General features: G+C 57.1%; 2 protein-coding genes across 8 annotated transcripts in view; both read left to right on the top strand.

The window, feature by feature from the left end:
- Nucleotides 1–4,669: 4,669 nt before the first annotated feature.
- Nucleotides 4,670–16,388, top strand: GMEB2 (glucocorticoid modulatory element binding protein 2). Of its 7 annotated transcripts, none has more exons than XM_071759393.1 (11): nucleotides 4,670–4,890; nucleotides 7,270–7,454; nucleotides 9,809–9,906; nucleotides 10,742–10,869; nucleotides 11,959–12,062; nucleotides 12,553–12,710; nucleotides 13,502–13,573; nucleotides 13,876–14,013; nucleotides 14,549–14,671; nucleotides 15,138–16,005; nucleotides 16,180–16,388. In XM_071759393.1, exons 2-10 carry the CDS (start codon nucleotides 7,324–7,326, stop codon nucleotides 15,785–15,787), a joined length of 1,602 nt encoding a protein of 533 aa, XP_071615494.1. In that variant the 5' UTR covers nucleotides 4,670–4,890; nucleotides 7,270–7,323; the 3' UTR covers nucleotides 15,788–16,005; nucleotides 16,180–16,388. The 7 variants fall into 7 exon arrangements, with proteins under 7 accessions (XP_071615494.1, XP_071615489.1, XP_071615492.1 ...); XM_071759388.1 differs by having other exon boundaries at nucleotides 4,789–4,890; nucleotides 10,739–10,869; nucleotides 15,138–15,905; XM_071759391.1 differs by having other exon boundaries at nucleotides 4,789–4,890; nucleotides 10,739–10,869; nucleotides 15,138–15,924.
- A 2,124-nt stretch (nucleotides 16,389–18,512) lies between these two features.
- HELZ2 (helicase with zinc finger 2) overlaps nucleotides 18,513–19,129 on the top strand; it is a 29,160-nt gene continuing 28,543 nt past the window's right edge. The window contains exon 1 of the mRNA XM_071760170.1: nucleotides 18,513–18,578. The gene's annotated coding sequence lies outside the window, so the exon portion shown is untranslated. The remainder of the gene's footprint in view (nucleotides 18,579–19,129) is intronic.

The raw sequence follows: 19,129 nt of genomic DNA, 5'->3' as shown, positions 1-19,129 counted from the left end.
TCCCACGGGAAATGTGGAGCCCGTCCCGGGGTGGGTCTGAGCACTGGGAAACTCATTGCCTCCCCTCGGCGGGGTGGGTGCAAATCGTGTTCCTGCAGGGCTGAGCTCTGGCACCAGAGGAGGGGGATGTGCAGGGAGGGTTCGGTACCGGGAAGGTCAGGGGAGGGGTTCTGTCCCTGCCCCCGAACCGCACCCTGCCACGGAACCAGCCGACCCCCCGGAGCAGCGGAACCGCCCGTGCCCGGGGCGGATGGGCAGAGCTGGGGTGTCGGGAGCTTGGTGTCGGTCCGGTGCCACTGGACTCTGTCAGGGCAAGGTGTGGCGGCTTTGGCTGCGTGTCCCAGCTCCCGTGGTGCCGCTTGGACCGGGGCGCTCAGCAGAACCCCGCGGGGTCGGTGCTGCCGGTGCCGGCAGCCACCACGGTGCCGGGATCCCGGTTAATTCAGCTCCCAGGGCTGTGTCCAGCGGAGCACTTCTCGCCTCGGTTGAGCCTAATTAAGAGTCTCCTCATTAGCATCCTCCCCAGCCCACCCCCACTCCCGGACCTTCCCCCCGTGCCGTGGGTTCGCAGGCAGCGCGCAGCCCCCCGATTCCCGGGGGTCACCTTCCCAAGCCCAGGGCTCCAGCCTCTCCAGGGGTTCCCGTAGGGGATGGAGCAGGTTCTGGAACTCCTGCTCGCAGCAGCACCACAGGAACAGAGACTTTGTGCCTGGGGGGCCGAACACCCACGGGGCAGCCGGCAGCATCCCTGCCCCGACCGTGAGGGTTGTGCTTGTGTTTCTGCCCTAAAATCGGTGCTTTCGAGGACTCGGGTCCCTCAGGCTGCTTCTGGACTGAGCCTACACCTTGTGTTATTATTTTTGAGTCATTAAAAAGTCCTGCTCTGCCCCAGAGGTGAGGGTTGCCCTTGAGCTGACCTTGCGGAGGGCAGCAGTGCCCCGTTGCATGCTCCCTCCCCCGGGGGTCTTGCTGCTCCCTGCAAGGTGTGGACTTCAGCTCAGCTTTTGCTCAGCTCCCTGGGACTCTCCAGCCCCTGTGGGATTCACCAAACCCCTTCCCCCCCCAGCACTGTCCCCCCTTGAGAAACGTGCTCATGGGAGTGAGACGAGTGACACTGTGACAGCACCAGGGAAGGGCTGGGGGGATGGAGAAGGCCAACAAACTCCCCCTTTGTTGTCTTTAAGAAAAGCAGGAGAGGGGTGCTGGCTGATGTTTGGGTGCTCAGTTGTCCCCAGGGTGCAGGGAGGTGGGACCTGAGTGCAGGGGGGCAGCTGGGCACCCCAGCCCCAGCATCCCTCCTGCCTCAGTTTCCCCCCTTCCCCGTGACAAGGGGACATGGACACTCCCTGGACACACACCTGGCAAGCAAACCAACCCCTCCACATCTCTAAAACACCAAGTTGTGGTACTCAGCTGCCCACCCTGGCAGGCAGACACCAGCCTGAGCTGCAGGCAGAGGTTTGGGAGGTGACTGCAGGGCTGAGCTGGGGGCCCTGGGCAGGATTTGGTCTCCTCTGGGCCCTGCTGCTCATACCAGGAGGGAAAATGTCCTGGGAGGATGTCCCCACCCCTGACAGAGCCCTGCCTGGTCCCCTTTGGTCTACTGCGTGCATTTCATTGTCAACTTGAGGTTGTTGTTGTGCAAAAGAAGTGATTATGGAGAAAAAAAAAATGATTCAAAAAAGAAAGGAAAAAAAAAAAAAAAAAGAAGAAATAAACTTGGTATGAAACCATTTGTGTCTGTCTCACTCTATGAATGGATTCTTTTCATCCCGAGGCTTCGCTTTGTATTGTGAAAATGCCAATAAAATGCATTAAATGGAAAATTGACCTAAAGATTTAACAGAACAGACTTTAAGCATCTGTACAGTAAATGAATGCTTTGCACCCAGCATGAGCGATGCAGGGATCCGCAGTTTACTGCCATTCCCAGAGGGAAAAATTAATGAAAGGCTTGGCTGAGGGTAGTGCTGCCATCCCTCGGGCAGGAGAGGGGAGGGCAGGCACAGGCTCTGCAGAGGAAGACTCAAAACCCAGCAGACAATTACAAACACAATAAGGGCAGGTCTGGAAAACACGTGAGTTTCTATTTTAAAAGAAACCCAGTGCTTTTCCTGAGAAATGATCCAGCTTTTCCCCTGGGCTGGGCATGGGGGGAGAGCAGGGGGAGGGGACCCTCGCCCACCGGCATCAAAGACACAAAACTGCCCCAAAATGCTGGAATTGAAAGCAGGGTGGTTTGTAACCCAGGGAGGCAGCAATGGGGGAAGGATCCCCCAGCTCGGGGCAGGAGGAGCTGAACCCAGCGTGGGAAATTTGAATTCCCAGGCAGGACTCAGAGCACTCCCCAGCTCCTCCCACCTGCCTGCTGCAGCCCACACAAACAGGAATTCTATTTTTACAGCCTGACCTTCCTGATTTTAGGGGTAAGGACCCAACAAGCAAGCACAGACTGCTCACCAATCCTCCCAGGTTTGCCAGACACCACCACCCCAGGCACCTCAGAAAGGTGGATGTAGCCAAGTTGAGCCCCTGCACAGCACCTCGGTGCCACAAAATTCAGTATATATTAGAGAGACCCAGCATGGTCACCCTCTGATTAATTCAGTTTAGATCCTTCATCCTGATGGGATCTGAAGGAGAAAACTGCAGAAGAATGGAATGCATTGGGGCCAGGAAGGATGGGAGGAGCAGCAGGCAGCACCAAGAGGGCTGAAAGACATGATCCTGAAGCCTTGGATTGGGCCAGATTGTAGCACCCACCAAAATACTTCTTCTAAGATGAAAACCAGGACAACAAAACCAAAATATCATAAGGAAGGATCCCTACAAAGGGCTCAAGCCACGTTTGAGTGAGGGAAAGGGAGAGAACAGCTGCTCTAGTGAGGTAAATGCAAAAACCCAGCTGGGCAGGCAAAAAAAGGCAAAACTACTGTGAAGAATAATTAGAAAAAGAACTGTCTGTCCTCTCTCAGCAGCCTCCCAAGCACTGAAGCTGTGAAGAGCCAGCAATAAATGGACAGGCAGGGAGCAAGGAGCAGATAAGGTGGATTCCTCCTGGCTGTGGGTGCTGGCAAGGAGCCTGGGGAGGTTCCCTGGAAAAGAGCTTCTCAGTTTCTAGCAGGTGAATGAACTTTGCTGGCTACTTGTGGTTATCTTGGAGAAGGAAAAGAAATACAAGTCCTGGTGAAATATCACTTTAATGAGTATTAGCTTGGAAAACAAGTAGGAACAGGAGGGAAATAGTGCTGGGAGCATGGGTTATCAGGGAGGGCTGGTCTGGATGGGGAGGATGGAAGAAGGAAGAGCCTTGGAACAAATAAGCTGAAACCACCACTAAACCCAAAACCCAGGTACCAACCCTGCTTTTCTGTCTGCCCTTTAGTAGCTCATTGCTGATAAGAGCAGTGAGAGTCCTCTGAGAACTTCTTTATCTCTTCAGTTTTTACTGAATGGGAGGTGAAGCAGCACAGTGCAGCTCTCAGGGGGCTGTGTGTGCCGGGGAGGGGTGAGACAGGGGTTGGAAAGCAAAGCCCTGAAGCTCTCCCTTGGAGCCAGGCCCTGCATCAGGGCTGAGAGGCTGGAAGGTCCCTGGTGACAGACACCCTGATGCCTCCTCTGAAGCTCGGTGGCCCCCAGGCAGGGTCTGGGCAAAGAGGAGCCTGTATGTCTGCAGTGGGCACCAAGCAGGACACCCCAAAATGCTGGGGGGGGGGATGAGCAGTGGCAGCTGCTGAAAGGTCTCCAGCATCCCATCAAACGGGTGCAGGAGACAAACTGCTGGGCACCCCCAAACTGCAGGCACCCACAGGGCAGAAACACCCACCCAGCACCCTCCTGCACTTGGCCCTGGGTGCACACACAGAACGGGGGGGCTGGAGGGGTGGACATGCACCCCAAGGGGCACATTTATGCCTGGGCTGGGGGGTGTGGGAGCCCTGGGGGACACACACACAGGGTGAGTGTCACACAGAGGGGTCACACACAGCTGAGAGGAGGCACAGACCCTGGGGGGTGGGCAGGGAGCTGGGGGACACACAGGAGACTGGGGGGGGGGGGTGTCCAGGACCTGGAAGGGGGGGATGCACTGGAGCCATGGGGGGTACGCAGAGCCCAAAGGGTGTGGGGTGTGAAGGGGCCATAGAGAAGCCACAAGGTTCGGGGGGTGAGATGCAGAGCCTGGAGGGGGGGAGATGCAGGAGTCATGGGGGACACGGAGGTGTCATGGGGGGGACATGGAGGTGTCACAGGGGGACAGGCAGGTGTCACGGGGGGGACATACAGGTGTCATGGGGGGACATGACACGTGTCTCGGGGGGACACGCAGGAGCCATGGGGTGCCGGCAGGAGCCTTGGGGTGTCGGCAAGGCCGTGGTGAGGATGCCGGGCCCGGGGAGAGGCAGGACTGGGGGTGACTTTGCAAGGCTCGGGGGAAGACGCAGGACCCAAGAGGGGTGCAGGAGCAAGGGGGGGGGAGGGTGTGTAGGACCCGGGAGGACCCCCCCCACGCCTTCTCCCGGGCGCGACCACCGCCGCAGCGGCCCCCGTGCCGGCTCCCCCCTCCCCGTGTGCGGGCAGCGCAGGCGCAGTGCCGCGGCCCGGTCCCTATTTCACAGCAGTTCGGGCCGCGGCGCCCTCGCGAAAAAAGTCCCGGGCCGGGCCCTGCGCCTGCGCGGGGACTGAGAGCCGCGCGGCGGAGCCCCGCTTCCCCCCCCCCCCCCCCTCCCTTCCCCCCCCCTTCCCCCCCCCCCCCAACACACACACATCCCCCCCAACACCCCCCCCCCCCTTTCCCTGCCTCCCTTCCCTCCCTCCTTCCCCGCACCCACCGCCCGCCGCCGAGCCGGAGCTGCCGGAGCCGGAGCCGGGGCAGCGGGACCCCGGCCTGAGGTAAGCGCCGAGCGCCGCCGTACGCCCGCGGCGGGGCCTCCTCCGCACGCGCCGTCCGTCCGGCGGGTCCCTGCGGAGCGTCAGGACGTTACGGCAGCGGCAGGAGACGGCGGCAGCGCCCGGCCGCCCCCCCCCAACCCCCCCCCTTCCCCTTCTCCTCCTCCTCCTCCTCCTCCTCCTCCTCCTCCTCCTCCTCCTCCTCCTCCTCCTCCTCCTCCTCCTCTCTTCCCCCCTCCCTCCCGCGCTCCCGGCGCTGCCAGCGTGAGCGCGCCCACGCACCCCCCCACACACACCACACACACACCCCGCACCCCCCCCCCTCATCCTCCGCAACCCCCCCGCTCCTCTCTGGCAGCGCGAACGGAGCTGCCGGTGGGAACGCGCGCTGGCCCGATACGGGATGGGGGGGTTTGGAGGGGGGGGTAGAGGAGAGAGGGGGGGGTAGAGGGGAGAGGGGGGGGTAGAGGGGGAACCCCCCGACCGGGCGCGAGGAGCAGCGTGAACCCCCCCCACACACACAGCGTGTCCGGGGAGTCCTGAGCGCGGAGACATCAACCCCCCCCTCTTCTGTGTACCCCCTCCCTGTGCACCCCCCCAGAACCCCCCTCCCTGTGCACCCCCTCCCCGCACCCCTCTCTGTGCAAGCCCCCTGTGCACCCCTTCTCTGTAACCTTCCCGTGCACCCCCACACCATGCACCCCCCCGTGCAATCCGACCCCTGCACCCCCCTCTCTACGACCCCCCCGTGCATCTCCTCTCTGCGACCCCCACCCCCTGCACCCACTCTGCACCCCCCAACCTCCCACCCCTCTGTTCCCCCCCATGCCCCCCCATTTGCACAGCCCCAGCCCCCCATGCAGTTGCTGCTCTGCACCCCCACCCACCGTGCAGCCCCTCCTGCACCTGCTGCAGCCCCCTCCCCTTGCTTGCTACCCCCATGCAGCTCTGTCCCCCCCCCCACTCTGTGTGTCCCCCCCAGCACACCCCAGAATTCTCTCCCCCTGCTGCAATGCTATTTTTAAGTTTCCCTTTATTATATTTTTTTTTCCCCATCTCACCCCAAACCCTCCCTGCACTTGCAGCCTGCTCGCTGCCCCCCCCAAGGTGCCCCAGGAGGGATGTGCACGGGTGCTCCTTGCATCCCCCACCCCGCTGCCCCCTACCCCTGCTGATTATTTGGGGTTTTTTTTGCCCAAAGTTCCCCACCCCACGCTGGTTCCTGCCCAGAGCTGTCTGAGCAACACCTGGGGGGTTGAACCCATCCCCAAACCAGGCAGAGTGACCCCAAACCTGGGAAAGGTTAGGGGTAAAGCTTTAAAAACTAAAAAAAATAAACAAAAAAAATGTGAATGGCAGCTTGCACCAAAACTGTCAGGTTTTGGGAAAATTGATTTCTTTCCCCTTGGTTCCTGTGTGGGGCCCACGAGTGCTCAGCTGGAGGGAAAGTTCTGCTGAGGAGCAGCAGCAGTTCTGGTCTGGCCCAGGTGATTTTGCAGAGAGGTTTTTTAGGGCTCTAAATAAATGGTAATTCCAGGGCATCACCCTTGCAATGGGATCAGTCCCTCGGGTGTTTGGGGGATTTGTATGCACACAGATGTCACCAGGGATGTTTGGTTCTTCCCTCTCCTATTGCTTGAAGGGCTTAAAACCACTTTAATTCGAAAAATTACTTAAAATCCCCAGGAAAGCAGGCGTGGGGGTGAGGGTTCCCTGCAGGTTTTGGTGCCCCATATCTCCAGGGCTGGAGCAGCTGGGACAGAGGTGCCCTCCCAGCCCCTCCTGACTTTAGTTGACCAGGTTTGGGTTTTTTTTCCCAGGTTTCTTTATCATGGATTTGGCAGGGGTGGGTGTTGAAGGTGTTTTAAAATGCTGGCTTGAATCTATTGCTGATTGATTAGAAACACTCACTTGGAAGTAGTTTTCAGATGTCACTCTGTTTCTGCAGATTTAAAGTGTTTTTTTCTTAATTTGTTTTTTTTTGTGTGTGTGTGTGCATGACTTTGGAGGAGGGGACAGTCCTTGTTGCTGCCACTGGGGAGGCAGTGATGAGCTCCTCCAGCAGCCCAGAATCCTCCTGAGATGGTTTGAGATCCCTGTGGAAACCCATCACCCCTCTGAGTGTCCTCACCCAGGGCCTGGAGAATTCCAGGGCTGTTTTTTTCCTCATCCTCTGCCCCTCACCCCCTGTGTCCCAGCCCTTGCACCCATCACCTGCAGAGCCCAGGCTGGGGGGAGCCTCCCCCCATTCCTCCTCTCAGGATGGAGCAGTTGGGAAGTTGCTCATCCCTTTCTCCTTCAGAACACGGATTCCCTGCAGCCTCCCAACCAGTTTTTCCAGGGACACCTCTTGATGTGGAGCTTCCCCTCGTGTCTCCACAGGCAGCTGCTGACCCAGGGCTCTCCCTGCCCATCGTTGCCCACTCCTGCCTTGCCATGGCCACTCCAGATGTCAGTGTCCACATGGAGGAGGTGGTGGTGGTGACAACACCGGATGGTGCCATGGATGGAGGTGGCATGGAGGAGGTGAAAACGGTGCTGGTCACCACCAACCTGTCCCAGCACAGGTAAGAGACAGGGTCTGGTGTGTGCTGAGGTGACACGCTGGAAGATCTCCTACCTGTGGTTGGTGCCAGCTGAGCTGGGTGTGTTTTGTCACCTCCTGTGTCACTGCTCCCCGTGGGGACCTCTGTGATGCTCAGGCAGCCTCCAGTTCCTTGGTAGGCCCCTGGAGTTGGTTTGGTTGCCACTTGCATGGGCGTTCAGTTTGTCTTGTGTGGCAACTTCAAAACCAAACTCAGTTTGGGGACTGATGCCTTTTCCTCATCCTCCTCTGGGTCTGGTTCTAGAGAAAAAAAACCAGAGCAGCAGTTGTTCAGGGCTTGATTAGTTGATGTGGTTTTAAGATGGACTGGAAAAGGAAATGGGAAAATAGGCACAATCAGCAAGAAGCTTTTCTCTTCCATCCACCACTGGCTCAGCTGTGATGAGGTGGTTGTGTTTCTGCCCAGCAGCCCCAGTACAGGTTTCTGCTGGGGTCTTTTTTTCTCTCTCAAGTTTCCAGGGGAGGTGGGAGCAGAGCAGAAAGGAGCCACCAGCCCCTTGCTCCATCTGCACCCACCTCCTGCTCTGCTTTCTGCAGCCTGCTGGGGGGGAAGGTGGGAGCCACCCCCCTGCCTTCCCCAGGGCACCCAGGAACTGGCTGGGTGGGATGAGTTTTGGAGTGGGGAGGTGGTTGGGTTTCCTCCTGCACCTGCCTCATGCTGCCTCTGGAATGGGGTGGGGGGAAATCTCACCTTTTTTGTGGTTTTTCCCTCCCCCTCAGCCCGGTTACATCTCCAGGGCAGACACAGAATTTTTTCACAGAAGCTGTGGAAGTTGGTTGGTTGGTTTTTCTCCAGAGGGTGCAGGGTGGGCTGGGTTATTCCTCCCAATTGTTCCTTTTGGTCATTTTTTTTTGTTTTTTGGAGTGGTGTGAATGCACTGGAGTCCTGGAGGAAGCTCTGCCTGGGGTGCTGCCTCTCTCCAGAGGTTTTTCTCTGGAGAAATCCGTGGAGGTTTTGGATGTGGTGGGGCAGGGCTGGGGGGTGCTGGGCTCTGCACACCCTGTGTGCTGCTGAGGTGGTGTTGGCTGTTCTCCAGGTGCAGCTGGGGAGATGGGGGAACCAAAGTGATGAGGAAGATCCAGGTTACAATCCTTCCCTTTTTCTCCTGTCAAAATCCCACTCCTGCACTACTCCCCAGCAAACTTGTTGGCTCTGAGTTACCTGGGTGGCTCCATTTGTGTTACCCATCACCTTTACCTCCTGGGGTCTGGGTTGCTGGTCACTGGGTGATATCCAGGCTTTTTCTCCCTCCCTCTGAGGATGCCTCCAGCTCTCACTCCTGGCCAGTCCCTGATTCTGTGCTTACCTCCTGAGTTTTTCACCCCGTGAAGCCAAGCTGCCACCCACACTGGTTCCTCTCTCTGGGTGCTCCTTGGGTGGGTGCCTGCCCTGCAGCTGGCAAGGGGAAGGCTGCTTTGGAGCTGCTTTGGAGCTGCTTTGAAGCTGCAGTTCCACCCCACAGCTGTGGGTTAGGAGGCCACAATGGAAAAACCAGTTGCTCTTGAATTCACTCGTCCTGTGGCACGGGGGGTGGGAAATGTGGTTGCCAGTGAGTCACCAGGACCATTTGAGTTCACCTCGTGGTGCCAGACAGGGGCAGGTTTGGGTTTATTTTCTCCTGACAGGTTTCCTTTGGAAGTTTGTATGCTCAAGTGTGAAAAGTTAACCTGCTTTGCCCCCTGCCCCTGCAGGACGAGCTTGCTGCAGTAATTAGACGTGGCTGAAAGCAGTTGCTTAGCCACCTCTCAATTAATATCTTGGGTATCTTGGGCTGTAAGAAGCTCAGGGACTGGATCACCAGGGTTTACAGCTCACAGTTATGTTATCTCTGCTCACAGGTCCTCTGTTAGGGTTTGTCAAACTCCTGTTGCTCCTTGCAGCCTGGCTCCTGGGAGCATCCTGGGGCCATCACCCCAGCAGTGCCTGCCTCTTCCCCCCCTGTTTTTTTTCCTGGGGAAGTTATCCCAGGCAAAGCTGCCAGAGGCTGGCAGCCACTTCTGAGCTAGGGGCTGTGCTGCCAGCATCCCTCCATGCCAGCTCCCCAGCATGGGCTGTGCCAGGGGCAGCTCTGTGGGGCTGGGATGAAAAGGAGGGTGAGGTGGAGCAGGGTGGGCTGCTGGCAGTGCTCCTGCCCCTGCAGGGCTCTGGGCTGGGGAAACGTGGAGCTGAGCTTCTCAAAACCAGAGCTGACTTCTGGCTCCTGTGGGAAAATGTATTCCCAGTGCCTTCTGGAGCCAGGTCTGTCTCCACGGGGCACAGGGCTGTGGGGGTGGCACATGTGTGTGGCTTAACTCTGCCTCTCCCACTCTTCCCAGTGGTGACATCAATGAAGACACACTGGAGACTGAAAATGCAGCTGCTGCTGCTGCTGCTGCCTTCACAGCCTCCACGCATCTGAAGGAAGCAGTTCTAGGTAGGTTCAGCCCAGGCTGCAGCCCCTCAGTGGAGCTGTGCCAGTTCCACCACCCTCATGTGGCACAACCTTGTGCTGGAGATGGCCCAGAGGGCCCAGGGATGCTCTCCTGGGGGTCCCAGCTATGCTCTCCCAGGGATGTTTTTCCAAGAATGCTCTCCTGGGGTTGTTCTCCTGGGGGTCCAGGGATGTTCATCCAAGGATGCTCTCCTGGGAGTCCCAGGGGTGTTTTCCTGGGGGCTGGGTGAGGGAAGGAAGCCACAGCTGCTGCTGGGCTACTGCTGCCCTCTCCTGGTGCAGGATGAGACCCTGTGTTTGGCCATTGCTGGCTCCTGCCCTTCCAGCTGCTGATGGGGGTGTCAGTTTTGCAGCAAACTGGCTGGATTTGGTGACAGGTAAAAGTGAATTTAGTAGAGCAAAGGAGTGTGACCAGCTGTGCTGCTGCTGCCTTGCACCCAGCTGCCTTCTAAAACGAAAAGGGAATGTATAATTACCCAAAATACATCATTCATTTTTATGGAGAATTGAATTTTTCCAGCCCTGGCTACCGACTTCTCGGATTTCACAACCTCAGCTGCAGCAAGATGGGGATAACTCTGCCTGTGCTGTTTTGCCTGAGGGGTTTGGCTGGTTGGATGCTTTAGCAGCAAGCTGCAAGTGAGTGGTGGCCACAAACCCCACACACCCACCTGCATCATCTACATATTAATTTTTATTTTTTTTTTTTAACTCAGCTTCAGAACTGCCTTAGCACTGTGCCTGGGAGGGGGGCAAACCAGGGACTGTGAATCACATTTCTTTTTGCTCTGTCCCTTCCCGTGTTCCCTGTGAGAAGTGAAGATGGCTGAAGATGAGGACAGTTTGGAGGCAGAGATTGTCTACCCCATCACCTGTGGGGACAGCAAAGCCAACCTCATCTGGAGAAAGTTTGTGTGCCCTGGGATCAATGTCAAGTGTGTGCAGGTGAGAGGAAAGGGCCCCGGGGCTGGACTTGGGCCATGTCACAGGCTCACTGGGTCTGGCCTGCTTTGGATGATCTTTGGAAAGCTGCTTTGCATCAGAACCAGGTCGTGGTGGGAGAGGAGGAAGTTTTCTTGGTGTTTTGGTTTTCTTGGCTCAAGTTGAGCAGTGCTGGCTGGAGAGGCACTGCCTCAGTTTGGCTGAATTGGTGGAGAGTTTGAGAAATTTGGGTGCTTCCAGAGTTTGCTGAGTTTGAAAGCAGAGAATTTCTCGAGAGGTTTATTGGAAGGGGACCTACTGAAGAGATTCTGGATAACTTGTGGTTAAAATTTGCATGAATTCAGGCAAATCCTGTGGATGAGGCTGGTGTTTGCCCAGGGACTGAATGATGCCCTGCTGAGGGGATGCCCCTCTGGGCTTGCCAAAGGATGGGCCTTGCCCCTTGTAGGAGAGGTGGTCCTTGCCATCCCCAGGCAGAGGATGAGCACTGCTGCAGGCAATGCTGCTGCTGCCTAAACTTAATCCTCTCTTTGCACCAAAGCCCACAGTCTTGGGAAACCCTTTCTGCTGTAAAGCAGCTCTTCAGAGACCTGCCTACATCTGCAGGCTGGGGCTCCAGCTGGGTGTGTAGGGCAATAAAAGAAGGGAGAAATCTGGGTGGGTGCTGGGCTGGAGGTTGGGCTGATAGCCATGGCTGGGCTATTTGCAGGAGGTCAAAGACCAAACAGATTCTCCTCTTGCTGGCACAGGGTGTGCCGTGTCCCCCAGACCCAAATGTCCCCAGGGCAGGAGCAGCTCCTGGCTCTTAGCAGCACCAGGAGTTTTCCCTGTGCCTGGGCATTCAGCAAACTCCTCTGTGCTGCACACACCCCAAGCCCTTGGCTCCCAGCAGCTGGCAACAGCCACAAAAACAATATTTGGCTTTAAGTATTTTATTTTTTTTTTAACTGTGTCAATGTTCTGAGAGGCGGGGAAGTGTGTGTGTCAGCCACCTGGTTTGGGGTGCTTCTTAAAAGGGGCCTTGAGGCTGCAGGACATGCTCTCATTGTTTTCTGGCTTGTCACACCCCTCTCACACTTGTGCCTCTTGCAGTTTGATGATCACCTCATCAGTCCCAAGGAGTTTGTCCACCTGGCTGGCAAATCAACCCTGAAGGATTGGAAGCGGGCGATCCGGATGAACGGGATCATGCTGAGGTTTGGGCTCCTCCTGGGATCCCCAGAGCCACCTTCTTCCTGGGGGGTGTTGGTGGGGTGGCACAGAACCTTCAGCACTCACTGCTGAGAGAGCAAATGTGCCACCAAATGTTTGTCTTAGTAACAGCCTGGTGGTCCCAACCGTGGCCTGTCCCGTGGCTTTGCTTTTATCCTGGTGCCTGGGGAGTAATTTGGGCTTTTTCCTCCCCATCACAGGCTCCTGAAGGGCTTTATGACCACTGGAGGGGGTTGGATTTGTGTGTGTGGCCAGGAGGGAGCAGGCTGGGGATGCTGCTTTAATTGCTTTTTAGTTAATGCTGCCTCTAAGGTCAGGGCACAGCTGCCAAGGGAAATCCAGAGGGGTTCCTTGCCTGGCTTTTGCTTTTCATCTGGGACTTTGAGAAGTTTCAGGGGTGGAGGCTGCCAGGAGCTGTGTCTGGAGCTCTCTGCTCCCCCTGACCTCTCTGTCCCTCTGCTCCCTCTCTTTCAGGAAGATCATGGACTCGGGGGAGCTGGATTTCTACCAGCACACCAAGGTCTGTTCCAACACCTGCAGGAGCACCAAAATCGACCTGACAGGAGCCAGGGTGTCTCTGACCAGCCAGACCTCAACAGAGTACATCCCTCTGACCCCTGCTTCTGCTGAGGGTATGTCCAGCCATCCCAGGCACCCTCAGCAGGGGCTCTGAAGCACAACAAAGGCTGCATGCCCAACCCTCCCTACAGTTCCCTTTTTTTTTGGTTTTTTTTTTTTTGGCTTTGTGGGTTGTTTTACCCTCTGCTTTCTCTCTTGCAGGAAGCCCCATAGCAGAGGTAGGCAGAGGTGTTAGAGAGGTGCAATATCTCACCTAGTTGCTCTGTAACCCTGCATGACCTGAAAAGGATGATTTAAATGATTAAAATTATATAGTTGTAGCCCTAAAGTTAATTTTATCTGTAATTACAGGTGACCCATTTATTGGAAAGCTCTCTGGTTTCGAAATACTTTTGTGTTTTTTTAACTCCTTTTGCTTCTGAGAGTTCAGAGCAGCCCCACAGAGCCCAAATCAGACTCTAAATCTGTTTGACTTTTGCTCTAAGCAGGACTAGTGTGTCCACAAGGGGGGAAGGGGGAGGGAATGGCTGCTCTCAGACATCTGTTCTTGTGTGCAAGGGTTGCAGCAGCAGTCCCTGGGGTATTGCACTCCAGTGTGGAAAAACCAGGGCTCCTGGCATCATGCCTCACCCTCCTCTCCCAGAGCTCCCTCCAGATCCAAGTGCCTGCTCTGCAGTAAAGAGGAGAAGTTGCAGCAATGCAGCAGGGGAGCATTTCCCTCAGAAGCAGCCTGTGAAAAAATAACAGAGAGAAAAATCAGGACTTGGGATTTATTTTTTTTTTTTAATTTTTCTTTTTTTTTCTTTTTTTTTTTTCTTTTTTCTTCCTTTGCTGCTGGTTGCAGTGAACGGCTCCCCAGCTACCATCACCATAGAAACCTGTGAGGATGCCAGTGACTGGAGCAGCAGCATTGGAGGTAGGGCTGGGGATCCTGCTGGGCAGAGGGTGGGGGGGAGCTGGAGGAGGGAGAAAAGGAGACAGCAGGGATGAGGAGCAGGACCCCTCTTGCTTGGAGCAGCCCTGTTTGAGCCTCCCCTGGGGTTCCCAATGGAAATCTGGGTGAGGGGCTTCTCTGTAGCAGGGGTGTCCCCTCCTTGAGGATCCTGCTCTGCCTGCAGACCAAACTTCACCCTCACAGGGGTGGGGAGAGGAGCCTGAGCTCACCATTAGAACCCTCTCCAGGACTCTGAGCTTCTCCCTTGCTTTTTCTCTCTCCAGATGACACCTTTGCTTTCTGGCGAGCCCTGAAGGACACGGGGCTCCTGGAAGAAGTAATCCATGAGTTCCACCAGGAGCTCGTGGAGACCATGAAGGGTTTGCAGCAGCGAGCACAGGACCCCCCTCTGCAGCTCGGGGGTAAGGACCTGACCAGGGGCAGCTCAGGAGGGGGGCTTGGGGTGGGGGGGGGTTTCCTTAGGGATGTCTGGATGGCACTGCAGGGATATTGCTCATCAGAAATAAAACCCACTCCTGGCTGCTCCCTGGGCAGGGTCTCAGCTGCACTTTGGGATGCTTTAGGTGGCCTCAGTGTCCCAATTCCCTGTGCCTGGGGCTTCCTATCTGCTGGCTCGGGGTCTGGACAAGCACTTGGCTGGGGAACTGAGGTGGAATTTAGGCCACTGGAATAACGAAGCAGCAGCCAGCTCCCTGCCAGCAGATTTCTTATCAGCCCTGCTCAGCAGGAGGGGGCTGTTTATATGCTTGTGACCTCTTGCACTTTCTCATGACTTCTCCACTCTTCTCCTCTTCCCCAGCCTCTCGTGTTACCCTCCCACAGACTTTGGCTGTCTCAGCTCAGCCTCTTTGCTGTCGGGTGACTTTTTACCGAGCCCTAAATACTTTGTGTCTGGAATTTTGCTCTCCTCAAAGATCCATTATCTTGTTTTTCAAGATGCTGTTTTACTCAACAACGTAGTCCAGAACTTTGGGATGCTGGACCTGGTCAAGAAGGTCCTGGCCAGCCACAAGTGCCAGATGGATCGCTCGAGGGAGCAGTACACACGGGATCTGGCAGGTGAGCCCCAGCACATGCTGGATTTTTTTAAACAAGTGGAGCAGCTCTGCCCTGGAGCCAGGCTGAGGGAGTTGGGGGTGTTCAGCCTGGAGAAGAGAAGGCTGCAACAGGGAGACCTTAGAGCACCTTCCGGGGGCTCCAGGAAAACTGGGGAGGGACTTTTTACAGGGAGGTGGAGTGATGGGAGTGGTTTCAAGCTGAAAGTGGGGAGATGTAGGATATTGGAGATTAGGATAACAGATTGGATATTTGGAAGCAATTTTTTGGTGTGAGGGTGCTGAGCCTCCAGCCCAGAGAAGCTGTGGCTGCCCCATCCCTGGAAGTAATCATGGCCAGGTTGGATGGGGCTCGGAGCACCCTGGGCTGGTGGGAGGTGTCCCTGCCCGTGGCAGTGGGGTTGGAACTGGATGATCTCGAAGGTCCCTTCTGACCAACCCAACCCAACCCTTTCCCTGCTTCTGCCCAGCTCTGGAGCAGCAGTGTGACGAGCACCGCAAGCGAGCGAAGGAGCTGAAGCACAAATCCCAGCACCTCAACAACGTCCTGATGACCCTGACTCCTGTCTCTGTCCCCACACCTTTAAAACGCCCTCGGCTGACCAGAGCCACCTCCGGACCCGCTGCCATCACCTCCCAAGTCCTGTCCCAGCCGGCGCAGCTCGCCGTCACCCCCAGCCTGCCCGTCTCCCAGCTCGCCAACCTCCCCCTCGGCAAAGTGGTGTCAGCTCTGCCTCCCGCAGTGCTGGGGAAGGGTCCCTCCCAACCCCCCCCGGCTGCCAGCTCCCCGGCCTCCTCCCCCCTGCTGGGGGGCTACACGGTCCTGGCCTCCTCCGGATCCACCTTTCCCGGGACCGTGGAGATCCACCCGGACGCTTCCAACCTGACGGTGCTGAGCGCGGCGGCGGTGCAGGACGGCAGCACGGTGGTGAAGGTGGTCAGTCCCTTCCAGCTCCTGACCCTGCCGGGACTCGGCACCGCCATCCAGAACGTGACACAGGTGGCTCCCGGGGGGAGCAGCAGCGGCGGCGCGGTGGTGACCGTCCCCTCCGGTGTCACCAGGGACGAGCACGCGGCCATCGAGGTGACCGCGGTGGCCGAGGAGGCGGAGCAGAAGTGAAAAGGGGGGGGACTCGGCCTGGAGGGACACTGCCCGTGCCACCACCCCGGGGGAACTGCCTCTGCTCCGGCTGCAGGACGGGGAGCCGTGTGACACGAGGGGAGCGGTGACACGAGCGGTGTGACACGAGGGGAGCGGTGTGACACGAGGGGAGCAGTGACATGAGCAGTGTGACACGAGGGGAGCAGTGTGACACGAGGGGAGCAGTGACATGAGCAGTGTGACACGAGGGGAGCGGTGTGACACGGGAGCAGTGACACAAGGGGAGCGGTGACACGAGTGGTGTTACACGAGGGGAGCGGTGACACCAGCGGTGTTACACGAGGGGAGCGACATGAGGGGAGCGGTGACACAAGTGGTGTGACACAAGGGGAGTGGTGACACGAGGGGAGCAGTGACACAATCAGTGTGACAGCGAAGTGTTGTGACCCAGGCAGCAGGTTAACAAGGGGCACAGGTTAATGAGACTCATGTCACTAACGGGGAGATCCAGCTCAGAGAGAAGGAGGGGAGGAAAGATGCTCCAGAAAAGGGAAAAAGCAGAAATGCTCTCTGCCCTGTTTGAGAGGACAAAACAAAGCAAAAAGGTGATTTTTTTTTTTTTTTTTTTTTTTTTTTTTTTTGGTGAAGCTTCCTGCCCCTGTTCTCTTGGAACAGCGATTCCCTTGTAGCTCCAGCAGCTCTGGCTCCCCCGCAGGCAGCTGCAGAGGAGCAGGGCAGGGAGGTGGTGGCAGTGACAGGGAAAGCTGGCAAAGCACTGAGGTCTGGCAGGGGTGGGGGCTGCTCCCCATCCCCGGGGGGCTCTGGCAGGCAGAGGGGACCCCGGGAGCGGGCTGCCCACGGGATGAGTGTGGCCAGGGAGAGCAGGAAGAGGTGTGAGCCCCCAGGGTGGCTTCTGCGTGTGACAGGGGCTTTGGGTGGTGGGACAAGCAGGAGCTCTCCTGGCAGTGGTCACAGAAGGAGCTCGGGTCTGCAGGAGGAAGGAGCAGGGGGAAAGCCAGAGGGTTGGGAGGAGCTGTAATTTCTGAGGATTCGGGGTCTCTTTCTAGTTTTCTCAAAAAAAAAAAAAAAAAAAGAAAAAAAAAATTGAAAATAAAATCCATTCCTTGGGATTTTTTTAAGCAACCCCTTTGGTTGGGAAGATCCTGAGCTGAAGGGCAGCGCTCCCAGGATCCTGTGCTCATCACCAGGTGTGACCCCCGTGCAGGATCAGGCCCATCCCTGGTCCCAGCACCTCGCTGGGTGCTGCTGTTCCCTCCCCTTGGGGTCTGAGCAGCCCTTCTGGGATGGGTGCCCGACCCCCCTGGCCCCCTTTACCCACTGGACTCACTGTGAGTCTCCCTGCTGCTCCCTCGGGGGGGCAGGTGCAGCTGCAGCCACGTTCACCCCGTCTCTGGCTGGAAGGAGTGGGGTGCTTGAAGTGTGTTGGGGTTTCTCCAATCCTGAGCTGGCAGCAGCAGTGATGCCAGGTCACTTTCATGACTTAATAAATTTTTTTCTCTCTCTCTCTCTCTGAAAGAACACTGCTGGTTGATTGTATTTCTATGTCTGGTTGCAACAGCTGAGGTTGCAGGGCTGGGCTGAGGCAAGGGGATGCTTCTCACTTTTATTTAAATATAAATAGCTATTTAAATGTAAACGGAATATTGCAGTATAAATGTGCACACAACACGTGCTGTCTGCACCCGGGCAAAGATGCTCCAAGCCCCAGGGGTGGGGACACCCTGTGACACCCCGACTGTGTCCTGGGGGGTTAAGAAGGGGGTGAGGCTGCACCCCAGGGGAGACAAGGGGGGGTCTTGGTTGTCTGAGTGGGGCTGATTTTGGGGGTGCTAAAAGAGCGGGAGGAGTGAACCAAGGAAAAAAATACCTGGAGGGTTTTTTGCAGGAGGACAAGAACAGTGGTTTGCTTTAGGGGAGAGGGTGGAAGAAGGAAGAGAAATTTCTCTTCCCCTGCCAGACGTGTGAGTTTGAGATTTTGGTGCTGTTCCAGTGTCCCCTGGCTGTGGGCACCAAGGAGGACAGGGGGAAAATTCCAGGGGGGCTTCCCCTCCATGCAGCTGGGTGAAGGTTCCTGTGCCCTGTCTTGAGGGCAGGAGCTGCTGTATCTTCAGCAATTGGGTATTTTCAGGGGGGTTGGGTATTTTTATGGGTTTTCAACAACTTTGCTCCAGGCACTTGGTGCCATCTCTGATACTGGCAGCAAATTCACCTCCAGGCACACGCTGTGTGTAAAGTCCTGCCTGCAAAGCACCACTCTTAATATAAAAAAGCACCTGATGGTTATGGAGCTGAGCCCAGTGCTTTTTGGGGTGCTGTGCACCCTGTCCCCAGGTTGTCCCCAATACGTGCAGGGTGTGCATGGGGTTGCCAAAGCTCAAAAGATGGCTCCAAAGTCTGTGAGTCGGACCCGGGTGCACCCAGCACCGATAACCACCCCCTCCAGCTCTTGTGACACGCACACCATCACGAGGCAAAACGATTTCTTCCTCTAAGGTGTTAAATTCTGTTTCGTTTTGGCTGAGCCTGAACTCGGGTCCCCAGCTGCTGAGGAGGAGTCCTGCCAAACCAGAGGCTTCGCCCTCCCGGGCTGCTGCCTTTGCAGAGAGTGCAATCGTCCCTTCCTCCCGGCTCCGTGCTGGGGACAGGGTGAGGATATCAGCCCCGGGGACACACAAGTGGTTCTGATCACTCTGAGCCTCTTCTCGCCTCTCTCTCCAGCCTGAGCTGCGGAGGGAAGGTCCGGGACACCCTGCACCGGCCGGCTCTGCTGTGGACTAAACCCACCCAGGTTCTCCAGGGACTGGGAGGGGATGTCTGGGGGGGAAGGGGGTGGCTGCAGGGACCTCCTGGCTCCACTTTAAGGGTGTCTGAGGTGGTCCCAGAGCACGGGGCTGGGGTTGTGGCATCTCCAGGCTGGTGTGAGCGGTGCTGGGACATGGCACTGGGGAGCAAGTGCCGGGACAGAGCTTGCAGCTGCATTTCCCTGGCTCCACACACCTTTCCCTGCCCCGGAGACTACAGACAGCTTCACCAGCACAGCATTCCCAGGGCGGAGGTAGTTTGCCCGGCGAGGCAGCTCTTCCTAGGGGTGTAAACAGCTCTGTGAGCAAGAAAAGCTCCGCAGGCAGATTTGGGCTGGTGCAATCCTCCCCTCCCTTTGCAGCAGCTGCTGTCGCAGCCGGACAGGGCAGTGCTGGTGGTGCCGGCTCCAGTATCCCTGGAGAGACGGACTGGGATGCTCCTCAGAGCACCACGGGGCTGCCCCGCTCTGCCGGGGGTGGCTGGCTGCTTGCAGACTGGCGGTAACTGGGAAGGCTGGGACTGAGCTTGGAGGAGGAA

The sequence above is a fragment of the Heliangelus exortis genome, chromosome 16 (genome assembly GCF_036169615.1).
Source record: "Heliangelus exortis chromosome 16, bHelExo1.hap1, whole genome shotgun sequence".
In the NCBI taxonomy this organism is placed as follows: Eukaryota; Metazoa; Chordata; class Aves; order Apodiformes; family Trochilidae; genus Heliangelus; species Heliangelus exortis.
Note: the sequence above shows the minus strand (reverse complement) of the source record. Positions and strands in the feature narration are given on the sequence as shown.